The sequence below is a fragment of the Ursus arctos genome, chromosome X (genome assembly GCF_023065955.2).
Source record: "Ursus arctos isolate Adak ecotype North America chromosome X, UrsArc2.0, whole genome shotgun sequence".
Lineage (NCBI taxonomy): Eukaryota > Metazoa > Chordata > Mammalia > Carnivora > Ursidae > Ursus > Ursus arctos.
The window spans coordinates 94,849,954-94,869,871 of NC_079873.1; the positions used below are offsets into that span (position 1 = coordinate 94,849,954).

Sequence of the window (19,918 nt, forward strand, 5' to 3'; positions counted from 1 at the left end):
GGGAGCCTGCTTCTCCCTCTCCCTCTGCCCCTCCCCCCACTCATTTTCTCTCTCTCTCTCTCAAATAAATAATTAAATTTTTAAAAATTGGCAAATTCGGGGTGCCTGGGTGGCTCAGTCGTTAAGCATCTGCCTTCGGCTCAGGTCATGATCCCAGGGTCCTGGAATCGAGCCCCGCGTGGGGCTCCCTGCTCAGCAGGGAGCCTGCTTCTCCCTCTCCCACTCCCCCTGCTCGTGTTCCCTCTCTCACTGTCTCTCTCTCTCTCCGTCAAGTAAATAAATAAAATCTTTAAAAAAAAAAGGCAAATTCTTCTCGGGGAGATCTTCATGGGAAACCAAATTATAATCAGAAGATTGTCCCTACCATAGAATCAAGGCAAGGTGAGTTAGTTGTACAGTTCAAATACATAATAGTGTTTGTTATGATTGCTCCAAACACCCATCTCCCCAATATAGAGTATTTGCTCCCTGGAGAGACTGGTGTATTTGTTATAGGTGAGTGCTCATCCACTCCACTGCCTGGATGGTGCTTGTTTAGTTAGGGTTTTGTATTTTTCTATGGTTTCTTTGCTGATCAAAACTTTGGATTCACTCTTTTTAAAATTACACTAGTGAAAAGTGTTTCCTTAACTGTTATCTCTTCAATCAGATTAGTCTTGTATAGCTTGCCTAGAGGCCATTCCATTGTCAGGGAAATTAGCTCCCTTGAGTTATAGCCCAACCTGTAGGTACATTGAGGCAGGGGACAGCAACCTAGTGAATAATTCTATGGGGGCACCTCACTGTGGCTGGTGAATGTGGTTGTCAGATTAAAATACCAGACTCCCAATTACATTCAGATAACAAGGAAATTTAAAATATATAAGTATGTCCGAAATATTGCATGAGGTGTAGTCATACTAAAAAAATATATATATATATGCATATATATATAATATATATATATAATATATATATATATATAATATATATATATTCATTGTTTATCTGAAATTCAAAGTTAACTGGATATCCTGTATTTTGGCTTGCTAAACCTGGCAAGCCCATGAAAACATTAACAAGATGCCATGAGGCTTGCCTGGGTTCGCGGTGGTCGGTAAGCACCGATCCATTCGGTTGTCTCAGGGAACAAATACCATTCCCACCAAAAAATTGCTTAGGTTAATAAGCAGGTAGCAACCAAACACACGGAATAATCTTGACCCTTTGAGGAACCCGTAACTGACGCAACTGCCATAGACGCGGCCTTGATTGATTACCCCACCCCCTTCATTCTTCTCTTCCTGCAGCTGGAATGATTGTTTTATCTCTTCTTCCTTCTCTAGTCCCGCCCTTCCAGCTCTCCTCTTTGGAGGGGAATCCGTAGCCCAAAAAGGGCCGGCAAAAGCGCCGACGTGTTCAGAGGAGCGGAAGTAGTCAAATTTCATTGAGAACCGTAAAGTGCAGCTGGCTGTCTCCCTTTCCGGATAACGACAACAGTTCCGACTGTCAGTGCTGGCCTTCCTCGTGTTAAGAGTGTCTGCTGGACCCTTGCTAATTTATTTTTTTCCCATTCCGGGCCCTTCCCTATCGTCGCCCCCTTCACCTTGGATCATGTTCAAGAAGTAAGGACATGCTGTGGCCTCCATCGGCTGCTCACAAAGGTGGTGGGGGTGGGGGTGGGGAAGAGGGCGAGAGCAAAGATCCTCTTTCTCTCTCCCCCGCCCCTGCCATCCTTACTCCCTGAGGTCTTCTATAGTACTATGTTCTCACTCGCAACTTGCAACACTGTAACCTTTTCATCCGTAATCTTCAAACGGGTTTTGATCCTCCCACTCTCATTTTCTTTTTCCTTACCCCTCTTTCTCTTTTGCCCCCTCTCCCAATCCTATCCCTGTTCTTAGGGTTCTACCAATCACATCCTTGCACTGTGATTTAAGGGTAAAGCCTTTTTAGCTGAGAGGAGAGCCCTGCACTCACTGCCATATGTTTATTAGTTATGAACCGAATAAGGGAAGGCTTGACTTCCTGGGTCATGGGAGTGAAGGAGTCTGGGTGACAGGAAGCAAGCGGCCTGTCATGCCTATTGCCTAGCTGCCAGATTAACCTTGGCTTGAAAATAGCGTGATTGCCCCATAGACTATTAAGTGTAAGGAAGACAAAAATTCTTTGGGAACCTAGCTAGTGGGTTTACCTTCCAGACTTGGTAGACGCAAAAAGCAAAGGGGGAACATGGGCAAAGGAAGGTGGGTTTTGTGCATGAAATTTTGAACAAAAATAAATAGGGATCTTAGAAATGATCGTCATCATCACTTAAAAAAAAATCTAAGCAGATTACTTAGCCTAGCAGGGGCCAGTTTTCTGTGTTATATTTGGGTTGTTCTTTTGTGTCTTAGCGCCTGAGGTTTTTTGTTTTACTTTTGTTTTTTTCACACAGGTTTTGTTATAGGTGGGAATCTGTTTCTTCCTGTGTAGAATTGAGTAGGGTTTTACAGGAAAGGCATTTGTGTAGCTGATGACAGATTATAATGTGAAATACGTCTCATATCCTCCCCCCTGCCCCCCATTGTGTATACATGACAGTTTAATATTGTATAGAGACACTGGTTTGTGCTGGGCAGAATTAAAGGGAAATGGTATTTTAAAAAACAATTTATTTCATAATTATTTTAGCCATCTAAATACTTACTTGGGAATAGATGACAATTAAAACAATACCTTTAGCTATTTTGATATGTCTGCTTAGAAATGCCTTTTTTCTTGCAAAAATCATTTGACAGATTTGATGAAAAAGAAAATGTGTCCAACTGCATCCAGTTGAAAACCTCAGTTATAAAGGGTATTAAAAACCAATTGATAGAACAATTTCCAGGTATTGAACCATGGCTTAATCAAATCATGCCTAAGAAAGATCCTGTCAAAATAGTGCGATGGTAAGTCTTTATTTTTCTCCATATAAAGCTCAGAGTAGCTGAATAGTGTATGATTAGATTGCACTCATAATAAACGGAATTATTTTCACATTAACCATCGGTAGATTAATTACAGGAGTAGATAAATAGAATAACTCTAAAACATCAATATTTGTATTTTCAAGTGTTTCTCTATGTTCCTGAAAAATGTGGCTTTGTGTACTGATTGTTTTATTAAAGTGTTAAGTGTTTTTATTCAGACATGAATTTATTTCAGTTTGTACTGTAGATATTTGTTTTATTGAATTATCTAACAATGAAATTAAAATAATAAAATGTGAAATAAAATTGTAGTAGGTCATATTTTTCTTTTTTTTCTCTACTGGACTGGTATGGTAGGTGAAACAATTTAAACAATGTTTTTTGCGTAGATATTTAATGAAATTAAAAAGAGGTTACTGTATCTTTGTATATGTATGTTTCATATTTTTTGTTATTTAAAGGATGTTTGGCATATTCATTTTTAAAAGAAAATATCTAACTTGGTACTTTGTGACATTTGTCTTACAGCCATGAACATATAGAAATCCTTACAGTAAATGGAGAATTACTATTTTTTAGGCAAAGAGAAGGGCCTTTTTATCCAACCCTAAGGTTACTTCACAAATGTAAGTCTCGTTAGAAAATATGTATTTGGGGATATGAAAAGATACAAAAGGAGTTGAAAGTGACTTCTGGTAGTTAACTTATTTATTAATACTAGGTGATAGGGAATATAAAACTGAAATGAATCCCCATCTTGTGGTAAATCTGAAAAATGCAAATTTTCTCATTATGCATTCCAGAAAGGCCAAGAAAGAACATTGATTCATTCAGCAAATATTTATTGAACTTACCATGTGTCAGGCACTGAGCTAGCTACTTGAGAATATGATGGGAAGCAAAGGCAGACATTGTTCCTGTCCCTATGAAGCTAACAGTCCAGTTGGAAGAATAGACAACAATTAGGTAATTACACGGATATATATTCGCAAACTGTGATAAGTGCTGTGAGCACTTCCTTCTTTTAAATTTGTGTCTAGATTTGCCTCATAGAGATAACTCTATATAAGGGAAAGCACTGGCTAATTGTGGGAGTCCCAGTTATTGTTAGTTGAGTGCCAAGGTCAGGTGTTATAAAACGAAAAAATGTTTATTACATATTCAACATTTGTATATTGTTAGATTGAGTACATTACAAAAGAAAATCCAAAGAATATACAATCCTCACACACAAGAGGTTTTCAACTGTGAAGTTAAAATTTCTGCTTTTCAAACCAGTATATTTCTGGCATTCTAGCCAAGAGGCAGAAAGGAAGGGAGCAACTGCAGGGCTCTGTAGATGGTAGTGGTAACTTGATGAGTTTGGTTTTTGGTAAGAAGAGATCAGTTTTGAGTTACCTACCTGGTGGAGTGGAGGTCTGGAGCAGTAAGGCAAGTCTTAAAAGGGGTGAAGCGTTTTAATATTTAGAAAGGGTTATTTACAGTTGCTTAAGTATTGATTTCCTCAGGTTAAAAAAGTACAATGGAGAGAAACCGAGACCTGATGCAATGGGAAAAGCTTAAAATGAAAATATTTTGGTGACTTTAGGACATTTTGATGACATTAATTCCTACTTAACTAAAAGAAGACAAAGACAAAATAGTCAAATGTATTGCATGAATCTAGATTGGATCCTGGTTTGAAAAACAAAATTCAAGCCCTCCTCCACTGCCTCAAAAGATATAAAACACTTTCTTAGACTCTTGGGGGGAAATTTGAATATGGTTTGGCTATAAGACAATATTGTGGAACTATTATTAAATTTTTAGGTATGATAATAGTATTGTGGTTATGTAGGAGAATGACTTTATTTTTCGGTGATATGTACTTATTTATAGTGAAGCATTATATCGGAAAATTCAAATGGTGGAGGACAAAATGTGTGTGCATAAATAGAAAGATAAAGCAACTAGAGCAAAGGGTTCATGAACCATTGTTCAATTTAAATGGGTGGGGTCCAAGTGTTCATTGAACTATTCTTATGGTTTTCCTGTATGTTAAGCCTTTGCATAATAAATTGGAAGAGAAAAATGTTCCTATTTAATAATATTTTGCTGGGAACCCACCTTTGGGGACATCCTAAAGTTACTGATATGCAAGAAGCAGGGTTATATGGTGGTTAAAAGCATACTTGGAGTTAGGTACTCCTGGATTCAATTCCCAGTGCATGTCATTTTTGCCAAGCCACTTAAACAGGTCAAGTCACTTAACTTGTTTAAGCTTTATTGCCTTATCTTTATTTTTTTAAAGATTTTATTTATTTGTCAGAGAGAGAGCACAGGCAGGGGGAGCAGCAGGCAGAGGGAGAAGCAGCCTCCCTGCTGGGCAAGGAGCCCCATGTGGGACTACATTCCAGGACTGTGAGATCACAACCTGAGCCGAAGGCAGACAGCTAACTGACTGAGCCACCCAGGCATCCCTACTGCCTTATCTTTAAAAATGGATGTATTGTCCCTGCGTCAGTCTCTGTGCTTAGTGCTGAGTCTCCTTGGAATCCTCTCCTTTTCCTTCTCCTTCTCCTCCTCCTCCCGCGTGCATGCTCCTGTTTTCTCTCTCTTTCAAATAAATAAATAAAAATTTTAATAAAAAAGATATATTGTATTATCTCCGAGGGTTGTGAGGATTAAATGAGACTGTGCATATAATGCATCTAACACAATGCTCGGAACACAGTAATGGCTCAGTGTATGATAGCCATTGTAATGATGTAGTCGTTGTTCAAAAAATGTCCACTACTATTACATATTATTATCATCATCGTGATCAGGATCATCATCACCATCATTATTACTAAAGGGCAGGTATTAACTAAGAAACAAATCGTGATTCATTCAGGTTCCTTTTTCAATAAGGTGTTTAAATTTGGAGCCATGTTTAATTTGTAGTCTCAGTAGGAAGAAGACTTACTTGTTCTCTGACTAGTGGGAAGGCTAGTGGTAAGACATTAAAGTGAATAAATTTTACCAGTTATTATTCCTAGAAAGTACTGAGAGGTCTAAAAAGTTTTGAATCCTGGGGTGCCTGGGTGGCTCAGTCGTTAAGCGTCTGCCTTCGGCTCAGGGAGTGATCCCAGAGTCCTGGGATCGAGCCCCACATCAGGCTCCTCTGCTGGGAGCCTGCTTCTTCCTCTCCCACTCTCCCTGCCTGTGTTCCCTCTCTCACTGGCTGTCTCTCTGTCAAATAAATAAATAAAATCTTAAAAAAAAAAGGTTTTGAATCCTTCAGGGATCCTTTACTTCTTAGATTATGAACTATTAGTAGACACACATATACACACAAAAATAATTTTTTTGAGATTACAAAAGAAATTCATGTTCATTCTAGAAAGCTGGAAAATACAGAAATGAAATCACCTGTATTTCCATGACCTAGAGATAACCATGGTTAGTATATCAATGTATTTCTTTTTTTAAAAAAATTAATTAGAGAGAGAGAGAGAGAGAGAGAGAGAGAGACAAGTGGGGGAGGGGCAGAGGGAGAAGCAGACTCCCCGCTGAGCAGGGAACCCTATGCAGGGCTGGATCCCAGAACCTGGATATCATGACCTAGCTGAAGGCAGAACCTTAACCGACTGAGCCACCCAGGTGCCCCTATCGGCATATTTTCATCCAATTATTTTCTATGTTGTATGTGTGTATAAATGTATATATTTTTTCCTTTTTTAATTGGTCTCTTCATTAAGTAGTTTTTAATTAATGGAGTTTCTTTTTTAGGACAGTTGTAGGTTTACAGAAAAATGGAGCAGAAAGTACAGAGTTCCCATATACTGCCTACCCCCCTTCCCTTGTTATTAACATCTTATATTGATGTAATGCATTTGTTATGATTGATGAACCAACATTCATACATTATTATTAACCAAAGTCCATAGTTTACATTAGGGTTCATTCTTTGCATTGTACATTCTGTGGGTTTTGCCAAATGCATAATGTTATATATCCACTGTTACAGTATCACTATGTGCTATCATAGTATTATAAAATAGTTTCACTGCCTTAAAAATCCTCTGCTTCACCTCTTTGTCTTTACCTCCTCCCCCTCTCCTTCCCCTCAACCCCTAGCACCCACTGATCTCTTTGGTAGTTTTTTAAATTGTTTTTTCTCTTAATATTATATTATGAACATTTACTAGGGTATTACATTGTCTCCAAAAATATGGTTCTATTTTATGTATACTATACATACCTTAAGTCATTTATATCTTTATTGTTGGACATTTAGGTTCATTCCAATTTATTTCTATTATAAAGAGTAGTACTACAATGAATATATTTCTACCTAAATATATATCTCTAATTTTTCTTAAGATAAAGTCCTAGAAATAGAAATACTGAGTCAAAGAGTTTGAACCTTTTCAAGGCTATTGATACATGTTGCCAAGTAGTCCTAAAGAAAGATTGAACCCAGTTATAAGCCTTCTAGCAGTATATAAGAATGCCAGTTTTTCTACACTCTTGCTAGCACTGGAAATTACTTTTGTTAAAAATATTTACCAATGTGGGGACTCCTGGGTGGCTCAGTTGGTTAAGCATCTGCCTTCAGCTCAGGTCATGATTCCAGGGTCCTGGGTTCAAGTCCCGCATTGGGCTCCTTGCTCAGAAGGGAGCTTGCTTCTCCCTCTGCCTGCTACTCCCCCTGCTTGTGCTCAGCCCCCCCCCGACAAATAAATAAACAAAATCTTTTAAAACAATATTTACCAATTTGATAAGTGAAGGATGGCATTTTAGTTTTATTTTGCATCTGTCAGAATACTGTAATTTGGGGAAATATTTGTTCATGTCCTTTGCCTTTTTCTGTTGAGTCATTAGTCTCATTAATTTATATAACATTTCTTTTCTTCTAGATCCTTTTGTCCTGCCACATCAGCAGGTTGATAAAGGAGCCATCAAATTTGTACTCAGTGGAGCAAATATCATGTGTCCAGGCTTAACTTCTCCTGGAGCTAAACTTTACCCTGCTGCAGTAGATACGATTGTTGTATCCTTCCCAGGCTGTAACTGCTGAAAATGTATTCACAGTATTTTTGTCATTACTGAAAGATCTGTCGTCCAAGAGAAGATTAGATGTACTTTTTTGGAAGTTACTGTTACCTCATACCTTTCTGGTTACATTTCAAGATGTGGGAAAGAACATCATTTCTAAATGAGACTAAATTATGTCCCATCTTAGAAGTTAAATGGGAACAAGTAATAAGAGTCCCAGCTGCATTTCAGCCTAGTTATGGCCCAGTGTTATCAGACTCAGGACACAGTATAAAACTTGATTATTGGGGCGTTGGGTGGCTCAGTCAGTTAAGCGTCTGCCTTGGGCTCAGGTCATGGTCTCGGGATCAAGCCCCTTATCGGGCTCCCTGCTCAGTGGGGAGTCTGCTTCTCCCTCTGCGCCCCCCAACCCCGCTTGTGCTTTCTGTCTTGCTTGCTCACTCTCTCAAATAAATAAATAAAATCTTTAAAGAAAATAATAATAAAATTTGATTATTAATGGAGAGAATATGTATGATATGATTGGATCACTTCTTTGGACATCAGCTTGCTAGTTTTACTGTTGGCTTACCCATATACACTGGAGTAAATGCTCAAAATGAAAAAGAGCTGAGGTACCAGGTCGACTATTAGAAGTGGGTAGTGGGAAATATGGACAATTCCCAACTTTCATTTTAAAGTTCATTTTTAAGTTGGCTGTTGGGGCCTCAGAACATATTTTCTCAAAGAGAAATGTTTAAGTTTCAGGTAGTCCTTAAAACTCATGATGTGTTTGGACTTGTGCATTATTTTCATTTCTACAGTGGTGGTTAGCTGTATTCTAGATGAACTAGGTTTTTGTCAACAATCTGGATGAGAGGTTATCTTCTCTTTTGTCATAGATAAAGTGGCCATTTGCTTCAGGTTGAGAAAATACTTGATAGGAATAGGGAAATCGCTGTGGAGTGGGAAGGCCATTGGAGTGGGTTTAAGAGTGTGTCCTGTACTCAAAAGGACAGTATCGTCTGTTGTGGCAGTTACATTTAAGGGTATTATAAAGTGTATGTTTATATCTTAGGAACAGCTTATACTGACATAGATACTAGTCACATAATAGGTGCTCAAATATTTTTGGAACATCGAATGAATGTGTGAAGTGAAAGTGAGATGGAGAAAATGGAGAATAGTATTCTGTGAGGACAGGTTTTTTTTTTATGTTTATGATTTTTCTAAGTGTCGTAGGTTAATAGTTCTGGAGTTTCCCTTAAATGGAAAAATTTCCTAGTACCTAGCCTTTGCTTTTTAACTAACTTTTATTTTGAAATAATTATAGACCTTTAAACAGTTGCAAAACTAGTGCAGAGAGATACTGTGTACCCTTGAACTTTTACTTTGTAAAATATGTACTGCAATGTTTAACATTCTATTTTTTAAAAAGATTTTATTTATTTGAGAGAGAGAGTGTACGTGAGAGAGCACAAGCTAGGGTAGAGACAGAGGCAGAGGGAGAAGCAGATTCCATGCTGAGCAGAGAGCCCCATGCAGGGCTTGATCTCAGGACCCCGGGATCATGAACTGAGCTGAAGGCAGACACTTAACAGATTGAACCACCCAGGTGCCCTGCAGTGTTTAACATTCTAAACACTTCAAATGATAACCAAGAACATTTTGATTGTTCTAGAAAGGTTGAAACTTACGCTGGGTTCTTAAAGATAGATTGGGGATATAATTATTATTTTAATGTGTCTATTACATAAAACCACCATTTAGTGACTAAAACATTAGAACAATTCATATTTATTTATTTTCACAGTTTTTTTTAAAGATTTTATTTATTTGCCAGAATACAAGCGGGGAGTCGGAGAGGGAGAAGCAGGCTTCTCGCTGAGCAGGGAGCCCGATGTGGGGCTTGATCCCAGGACCCTGGGATCACGACCTGAGCCGAAGGCAGACATCCAATGACTGAGCCACCCAGGTGCCCCTATTTCACAGTTTTCAATACTTACATGCAAGAAATTTCATCTCCTTTTTTGCATGACTTATTTTGGTTTTGTTGGCATTGGGTTATAGTACTAGCATTTAACTTAAAAACCAAGAGTAATAATTAGATTCATTCATTTAGCATTTATTGAATATATACAGTGTGCCTACAGACTCTGCTAGGTCCCTGTTCTCAAGGAGTGTTGGTGGTCTGGGTGAGGATACAGGATGTGTTCAAAGTGGCTTTACTATTAATGTGATCATTGTTTGACACCCCCTCTCTAAGGCATTTTGATAGATAGTTTTCTTAGCTGTGTGTTTTCAGGCAATCATGGCAGAAGGAAAACAGCATGCTCTGTGTGTTGGAGTCATGAAGATGTCTGCAGAAGATATGTAAGTCTCATGTTAGTCCCCCTTAGCTTTTGAGATATGAGTAACCTACTCAGGAAGCGTCAGAATTACAGGTGAAATTTGCTCTCATTCATACCACATCTTACAAATATTTAAACACAGAAGCCTCATTTCTGATTTTTTCCTAACACTTGGGAAGCCATTGAAACCTATTTTGTCTCCGGGATTGCATTCTTTCGTAAGCACTCTGAAAAGGACTGTGTGCCATCACAGCTGTTTTATATGTATGTATGTGGTATTTTGGGAACTTCTTATTTAGTGTGATTTAAATTGGGTGGGAGGAAAGATGTTTTGCTGTTAGTTGTTTTTATTTTTTAATTTTTTAAAAAGATTTATTTATTTTTTTAGAGAAAGAAAGCAAGGGGAGGGACAGAGAGAGAGGGAGAGAGAGAATCCTTGAGCAGACTTCCCACTGAGCACGGAGCCATATGCCGGGCTCAGTCCCAGGACCGTGGGATCATGACCTGAGCCAAAATCAAGAGTCAGCCTCTTAACCGACTGAGCCACCCAGGCACTCCACTGTTAGTTTTTAAAACAGTGACATAGTTCAGTACCACGCAGTGTTTATCTTCTGTTTTGGCCTGGTGGTATAGAATATTAAGGAAATATTAAAGATACATTACCAAAATATAGTCAGTATACTGAAAAACTTTGGAACTCTTTGATGACCAAATTATTCCTGTTAATTTTGTTTCACAGTTAAGTGTAACGCTTTGATGTTCTCCTGGTATGGTGACATCATTACTTTGTTTCTATAGACCAACTAGTTAGATCACTAGAATCACTTTAAGACAGGAACTGCAGCAGAGTAATGTAGTTTAATGTAGTCAATAATGTTAATGTAATATAAATAAATTCCCTACATGTGGCTCAATAATTGCAAAATAGCAATGCACTTTGAATTATATTTACCATAAGTAAGCCTATAAAAATTCATAACAATATGTTTATATGCTTTTTTCCTTCTACAGTGAGAAAGTCAACAAAGGAATTGGCATTGAAAATATCCATTATTTAAATGATGGGCTGTGGCATATGAAGACATATAAATGAGCCTCGGAAGGAATGCATTTGGCTAAATATGGATATTGTGCTGTATCTGTGTTTGTGTCTATGTGTGACAGCATGAAGACAATACCTCTGTGGTTATGCTGAATAAATTCAACAGATGCTAAAATTCTGTTAGCTTCAAAAATTATTTTAATTTTTCTTAAGTCAAGTTAAAATTGGGTAGCAAACTTGGACATTAAGAGGTGTCTGGTAAGTAATCAAACTCAGACAACTTGATGTCCTTTCTTAGGCTAATGATGTAAAATGAAGGGCAGGACTTGGTAAATGAACTTGATAGTATATGGCTGACCCCCAGAGAATCTGACTAGTTAATGGGGCTGGAAGCTAGACTGGGAATTTTCTCCCATTACCCCCTGGAAATGCCCCTTCTCTTTTGTGTATGTTTTTTGTTTCTTTGCTTGAGGTTGTTTTTAAACTTTTCATTATGGAAAATTCCAAACATATGAAAGTATGTGGGGAATAGTATAGTGGACCTTTTCTGTGTCCATCACCCAGCTTCAATTCATGGCAAATCTTACTTCATCTGTATTTCATTTACTCCTTTTTTTTTTTTTTTAAGATTTTATTTATTTATTTGACAGAGATAGAGACAGCCAGCGAGAGAGGGAACACAAGCAGGGGGAGTGGGAGAGGAAGAAGCAGGCTCATAGTGGAGGAGCCTGATGTGGGGCTCGATCCCATAACGCCGGGATCACGCCCTGAGCCGAAGGCAGATGCTTAACCGCTGTGCCACTCAGGCGCCCCTCATTTACTCCTTCTCACCCCACTCCCCAATTATTTTGAAGCAAATCCCAGATATATCATTTTATCCATACTTTAATATGTATCTTTAAAAGATGTGTTTTTTTTAAAAAAAAAACTATCACCACACCTAAAATATCATTATCACACCTAAAAAATTTAACTGTTTCTTAATATGATCAAATATCTAGTTCAAATATGTGACAAGTGAACTTGATTGCCTCTTTTTAATTTTTTTTTAAAGATTTTATTTATTTATTTGACAGAGAGAGACAGCCAGTGGGAGGGAACACAAGCAGGGGGAGTGGGAGAGGAAGAAGCAGGCTCCCAGTGGAGGAGCCTGATGCGGGGCTCGATCCCAGAACGCCGGGATCACGCCCTGAGCCGAAGGCAGACGCTTAACGACTGAGCCACCCAGGCACCCCCTCTTTTTAATTTTTTTTAACCATTGGTTTGCTTGAAATTGGTCCCAGACAAGGTCCATATATGGCATTTGGTGGTTATTTGTTTAAGTCTGTTAAGTTAGAAGTTCTCCTTTTGTCTTTTCCCCTTTAAATTAATGATTGAAGAAATCTGGTTGTTTTGTCATACAATTTTTTCCCACATTCTGGATTTTGTCAGTAGTATCACTGTAAAGTAATTTAACTTGTTTTTATGTCCCCTGTGTAACCCATAAACAGACAGGCTTGATGAGATTCAGGTTGAATTTATTAAGTGCCCTGTCCCAAAGCTGGGTAAACTCATAGATGCTCAGAACTTTCAGATTTGGGTCCCCACTATATTCCCCAAAGAATGTGTATCTCCTATCATAAGTGGCACATGAAGGCCATGGACCTATTTCAGTAAGAACAGTAAGCTGTTTTCGGAATTAAACGAGAATTAAACAGGAATTTATATAGTGACAGTGGGTATTTCTTCTTAATAACCTTGCTGTTCTAGTGTCTCAGTCATTTTCATTTGGTTGTTTACAAATATATGACATGTGATTTTATTTTTCAGATGGATACAGACATTTACAAGATTGTGGTGACCCGTGTTACAGTTAGAAGTTGGTGAGAAAGGTGAGGGTAAAAAGAGATCATTTGGCTGGCTGTTGCAGGTGGGCCCCCAAGATATAACATAGGTGAAGGTTATTGATCTGGGGTCTGACCCTCAGACTGAGGAACTATTTCCCACTAATGAAACTTGTAAGACTTGAGGAGTCCCACATTAGAATGTAAATGTGTTAATTTATAGTGATAAGTCTGCTTAGGGTACACAGTAAACAGGAAGTTTCTTGGTGAACGTGGATAAGAGTAAAGGAAGGTTGAAATTTGGGGGAATATTTCATCTGGGCTGGCATAAGGCTTAGAGAATTTTTCCTACGTCACTGTTAATTAGAATGCTATGTCTGCCACGATCTTTCTTTCCCAGCCTGTAGAGGAACCCTGATATTTTACTTCCTATATCATTTTTAAGTTCTATGTAGCATATTTGCCTTTGTTGTGACAGTCATATCCTATAACTTAGTATATTGTTATATTTGACTATTGATTCCCGATGGATGAAAGTATAAATAGTCTCATCAGTGACCCATTTATAAATCATCTTTCAGGGTAGGTTTCTTCAACAGTCTCATTTAATGCAGACTTACTGGTTTCAAATTCAGATGTCTCTCCATTTGAGGGATGAGGCACCCTATTTGAGGCCTGTAGCACCTTACATTCTTAAAAAGAGAATATCTGAGTCATTGATGTCAAAACCAAACTCTGAACCTCTATTTTTGGTACTAAGTTAATGTTAATTGACCAAGATTGCCTCTGGAGTGTTAGCAATGAAAAACAAAGCACACATATATTAGAGAAGTTAAAATCTTTAATTGCCTGGTTTCTGAAAGAATTTATCCTTATTTCTAACCACTGTTAACAGTGGGTGTAGGGAACACTTTAAAAATATTTAACATCATCATCTGTGCTTGTTTTTCCTACTATGCTGAGGTATAGTGACTCTGTTGCCTTGGTGATGTGAACTAAATATGTATGTTTTCTCCTTCCTCTGGGTCTGAGGCCTCCTTCCCCTCAGGTCATGGTGTTAGTCAGGGGTGTCACTCTACACTGGGAGCCTGGTCAGTTTCTCAACATTAGGTCATGCAGGAAAGCCAATTCAAAGAGGTTAAACTAGCATCTCAGCCTCCTGAGGTCTTATGCTTCAAGGAAACCTAGTCTACCCACATTCCTGAGAGTAGGAACACAGGGAGAGTCTGTTTTCTCTCAGGCAATGTGTTTTCAGTTCATTTTTAGTTTCAAAATTAACTTTGTGTCAAGCCAGCCTACAATCTAGCCATTTCTATGTATCGGACATACTCAGCCAAGGTCAGTTCAGCTCAATGAACATTTATTTTTTTAAAAGATATTATTTATTTATTTGACAGAGAGCACAAGCAGGGGGAGCAGCAGGCAGAGGGAGAGGGAGAAGCAGGGAGGCCGCTGAGCAGCCAATGTGGGGCTCGATCCCAGGACCCCGGGATCACGACCTAAACCAAAGGCAGACACTTAACTGACTGAGCCACCCAGGCGCCCCTCAGTGAACATTTATTGAATACCTACTAGGTTCTAGGTGATGTGGCACAAAGATGAATAATACACAAGTGGCCCTTGCCCTTAAGGAGCTTCCAGGCTAGTGAGTAAATTTACATTTTTAAAAATGTGGGTAGTGGTGACAGCCCAATACCGAGTTATAAAGCCACTGGGAAGTTACTAATACTTTTCCAATTTTGGTCACCAAAATTTGCAAATTACACATGAGCTAAATATAAAAATATTCTTTAGATTGTATCCAATGTGAGAAGGTTAAAAACATCCAGATGTCTTGGAGTTGCAATTATTCGGCATTTCAACTCAGATGGTTGTCCCATTGTGCAGTAATAGGAAGGCCTGATCAGTCCTCTTCTAGCAGACTATTACAGTGGTTTGGTGGTGTTCTGTTGGCAGCTGCATTTTTCCTTTTCTTTTTTCTTTTTCTCTTTTTTTTAATGTTCTGGACCCAAAACAGACAGCTGGATTTATCCCAGGGGTAGTCATGAACATTTCCAATTCAAGGGATTTGATAGTCCCCAAACAGAAGGTCATATGGCATTTGTCAAATAATGATTATATCCAGCCAAGTTCCTCCTTTGGATACAAATCAGCTACTGAGGATACAGTATTTCTAAGCATAGTACTTAAAAAAATGTAAGAATGGCAAATGACTCAGTTTGCACAGGTATTTCATTACAATAAATATTTTACTTTTTTGTTGTTCATGAGAATACTAATAATGTAGCAGTTATATGTTAATGGGAATATGAAATGAATGTATGCCCAAACAAAATGTGGTAAATATTTTAACTCTGTTCATCTAGGTTCCTTAATTTTGAGAATATCTCTGTCAAGGCTCTTCACGAAACTCAAAATGTTCCAATTTCTAAAGGAGTATCCACTAGAACTGATTTATAATGAAAGGAAAAAAATGAAAATGTATGCATCTTATGTCAATATAACCATCACTTCTGAGGTCTCAAGCAATCAGAAACTTACTCAAGTTATAACCTGTAAGACTTAGGCCATTAAAGTATATTTGGAAAGCCCCTCACAACACTTACATTTAGAATGTTACTAGTTGTATTAAGGGAGTAAAAATTAGATGAAATATAATTGTTCTTAATATCCCAGCCTCTCAGCAATAGTTCCTAAAGAAATCATGCCTGTCAACATGGAGGCTGATGCATGTAAATATATACTTTGTATTATATGTTTTTATATTTTATATGTATACTTTATTATACTTTTTATAACAGGTAAAAGAACGACTACATATAATGAACTATAACACTAATTTGTTTAATATTGTATTAAAACTAATTAAGCACTTGTAAAGGACGACAGCTCCATCAGAACAGGAGTGAATGAATGTGAATGAGAACCAGTTTTTAATCTGTGTTGAGACTATTAGGCAGGCAGGTTGGTTGGTTGATTGGTTGGTTTGCTTAAGAGGCTGGCCTCTTGGATAATATAATTTATGTATGGGAAAACATACAGGAGATGATTCACTGGAATTATCCTAGTAATATCCTGTTGATCCAGACTACTTAGTACTATTAATATTTGCATCTTGGAGTGAAAAATGAAAGGACACCAAATTTTATCCTTGAACACTTTGAGAAATAAAAGATCAATTAGTGAAATAATTTCTAATTAAAACCTTAATTGTTACAGAGAATGACATGCTTCACTATTGTTCAGTTCTAATTAAATGGCTTATCTTACACATTTTAAAATCTCATTTTAAAAGTAAAACAGGGGCGCCTGGGTGGCACAGCGGTTAAAGCGTCTGCCTTCGGCTCAGGGCGTGATCCCGGCGTTACGGGATCGAGCCCCACATCAGGCTCCTCCGCTATGAGCCTGCTTCTTCCTCTCCCACTCCCCCTGCTTGTGTTCCCTCTCTCGCTGGCTGTCTCTATCTCTGTCAAATAAATAAATAAAATCTTTTAAAAAAAAATAAATAAAAGTAAAACAAATTATGATTTCTACATCCTACTTTTTATTGCTCTTGTTCCATTCCTCAATTTTAAAGTACTTTAATTTCAGGGGCGCCTGGGTGGCACAGCGGTTAAGCGTCTGCCTTCGGCTCAGGGCGTGATCCCAGCGTTATGGGATCGAGCCCCACATCAGGCTCCTCTGCTATGAGCCTGCTTCTTCCTCTCCCACTCCCCCTGCTTGTGTTCCCTCTCTCGCTGGCTGTCTCTATCTCTGTCGAATAAATAAATAAAATCTTTAAAAAAAAAAATAAAGTACTTTAATTTCAGCCAATATGTGAATAGAGGGGACTTTTGGGGCATAATCATTCACTCCCTTCAGGTTCATTGTAAATGTTCCCAGAACTCTACGGTAGGGGGAAATAACTCTAAATTTAAAAGATGCCAAGATTAGTTTTCTTTTCTTCTAATTTTAATTTTTTATCACAGGACATGATTGTGAAAGATAACTGTGAACTTTCATTTAATCTTCTGTGGCGAAATAAGTAATTTCTATTGATTTTCACAAGCATGTGAGCAAAAGACTGTTTTAATAAGCAATAAATCATGTAAGCACTTGCTTGGAGGAAGTGCCATTTCTCCAAACACAGGCCTTGAAAACAAATCAAATTCAGTTCCCTTTTTGCCTTGGGGAAAGCCGTATAGGGGACACTTTTGAGGTCGGGCAATCTGTTTTTATTCTTCCCACTTTCTATTCAAAAGGGGACACTCTCTGTCTTTGTCATCATATGCTGGGGTTGTCCTTCTATGCTGATGCATGATGAAACCCTGAGGCTTGGAAACTTGCAAACTAATGAGATGATTTTGTGATGAAACTGCATGTTGGATTGATACTGCCCGTGAATGAGCTTAAATTTGAGACAACTTTTAAAAGGAGCCATGCACTTTCTTCTAGTTTTGCTTCCCTATCAGCAGGGCTTGAAATGTCTGTTTCTGCATACAGATGTCTTAACAATAATTTTTCGTCTCTCATGATCTGAAAGGTTTTGTATGCACTTCTTGGTCTGGATTCTGTTTTCATCAGGTCCAGTGCTGGTGAACTCATTTCGTAAAGCCAAAATTCACTGTTCACTTAAACATCTGGACGAGATTGGGCAGGATGAGGAGGATGGGTGGAGAGTCCTTTTCTGCCCTGTAGGCTCTGGAAGGTTTCTTGGAGAGTTGACTTATCCAGGATTAGGAAGAAGTACGCTTTTGCCTGACTAAGGTATTTCTAAAAGTTGCGTGTGTAAGCATTTTAGATTGCACAAAGTTCAACCTGAAGTGTATGTGAATATAGGGTAGAAAGTTTCATTTAGTGGGATAACTGCTATCTCTAGCCCATCAAGTTAATATGTCTCCTAAATGTTTTCAAAAAGTGCAGGACTAGAAAATACTTTTCACTGGCAATGCTTTCTTCTGTTTTAAAAATAGTAGGGGCTAAAGTCTAGTAAAAACTTGGACACATACTATACTTATTTTATATTGTGATTTACAAGGTACAAATTTTATATGTTATAAAATATTTTGAAAGAAGTCTACAAAGTAATTCCCCTTTCTTGCTCCCAAACGTGGAAGTCTGAGAGAAGGCACATGGCCTCATGAGTTTCTGGGTGTTGTCAAACCTAGTTCTCTCGGAACTACCAAATGCCCAGATACCTTTACTGGGGATGCAGGAGGCTCAGTTAAGCAGTGGTTTTTGCCTGTGTAAAGAGAAACGTCTTGATTAAAGTGTGAGGAGATAGAAACCATACCGATTTGGGCAGTTTGGGCTCAACAGTGTCTAATTTGCTGTGAAAGGGGAACTTGCTCTAAGTTAATGTTCTTAAAAGCAACTTCTGAACTTCTCCTAAGGAAATATTTACTTTATAAAAAAGCTGTTTGAGGAAGAGCTGTTTTATTGCATGGCACAGAGTAAATGTACAGATGTTATCTTAAAACTTAAGGAGTTCCCTTATGAATTTGAATATTCAATACCAGCTGTTATTCACATCAACATTTTAATATTTTACCATCTAGGTATTTAATAAAAAGGATTGATACGTTTTTAGCTGTGTAAAGTGTTAGTTAAACTTGCTCATGTGGCTGAGAAGGAAAGGGAAACAACATTCCCTGAGCTCCTACTGTATGCACAAGCTCTGCTTCCAGTATCTTGCTTCATCTTTAGTATGATTCCATGAGGTAAATTTTAATTCTCATTTTTGCAAATGAGGAAACTAAGGCACCTGAGGGGTTAAGTAACTTTCCTGAAGATACCTAACTGATAAATGGCAGAATTGGGATTTGAACCTAGGTCTGCCTGACTGCAAACCCTGTTTTGCAGAAAGTATCCCCTTCATACTTCAAAAAATAACCTCAGCCCACAGTCGTATCACCATCTTTATTTATGCGTTATTGGAGAGGAGTCTAAGTTGGCCAGACCTCTGTTCCACAGTGGGAAAATAGGAGTAGGATTTGAATGAGGTAAGAATGGGCTGCTTGCACAGGGTCGTATGTGTGCTTCTGGGGGAATGTTTTCATTTCCCTCTTCATCAGTGGGGTACATGGAGAGAATCTTTTGAAATTGGACTCAGTCCAGAGGTCTGAACTTTTCTATTAGTCTTCAAGCCAGGTGACTTGTGACCATTTAAAGGTTATGCCATTTAGAAGCCTTGGCTAATATGCCATTTAGAAAAGGATATAAGGGGGGAGGGTTAGTTAAGTGGGGGAGATTATGGGGTATAATGTGCAAGGGCAGGGCTAGCCGCTGCTTTGTGACTGTCAATATATCCAAAAGATAAATGGGGGAAAGGAGTAGTGAATATTAAAATTAATGACAGGAGCAGTTTGGTTCAGTTATAATCTAAGGAGAAAAGCTGACGGGTCTAATCTATGTATTGCTCCAGATCCAGTGATTTAATTTTCAGAAGGAAGGTCCAGTGATGAAACTCATGCAGGGAGATAGCCTGGGGCCTGCTAAAAGTCAGGTTGCAATTTACATAGCATTCAAGACAACCAGAATAATAAATAGGACTTTCAGAAGGAACTTCAGGTTTTCTCCCATTTCACATATTAGCCTTGGGGTGGGGGGTGGGCATCTTACACTTCTGGAATTGGTTAGACCTGTGCTGTAACTCTAAAACACATACTGGATTTCAAAGACGTAAATAAAAAAGTAATGTAAACTATCACATTTTTTTCTGCTGATTACATGTTGAACTGACAATACTTTGGATATACTGGGTAAAATAAAATACTTAAAGTAATTGCA

General features: G+C 38.2%; 1 protein-coding gene across 3 annotated transcripts; it reads left to right on the top strand.

Annotated features, from left to right (window-relative positions):
• The first annotated feature begins 1,276 nt into the window (after positions 1 to 1,276).
• On the top strand, positions 1,277 to 19,918 carry MCTS1 (MCTS1 re-initiation and release factor). 3 transcript variants are annotated; one of them, XM_057314126.1, is made up of 8 exons: positions 1,642 to 2,225; positions 2,760 to 2,912; positions 3,462 to 3,559; positions 7,817 to 7,950; positions 10,240 to 10,307; positions 11,297 to 11,585; positions 13,137 to 13,198; positions 15,517 to 19,918. In XM_057314126.1, the coding sequence occupies exons 1-6, from the start codon at positions 2,212 to 2,214 to the stop codon at positions 11,376 to 11,378; spliced, it is 549 nt and encodes a 182-aa protein (XP_057170109.1). In that variant the 5' UTR covers positions 1,642 to 2,211; the 3' UTR covers positions 11,379 to 11,585; positions 13,137 to 13,198; positions 15,517 to 19,918. The 3 variants fall into 3 exon arrangements, with proteins under 3 accessions (XP_026376300.1, XP_057170109.1, XP_057170108.1); XM_057314125.1 differs by having other exon boundaries at positions 13,137 to 19,918; XM_026520515.4 differs by lacking the exon at positions 1,642 to 2,225 and adding an exon at positions 1,277 to 1,604 and having other exon boundaries at positions 11,297 to 19,918.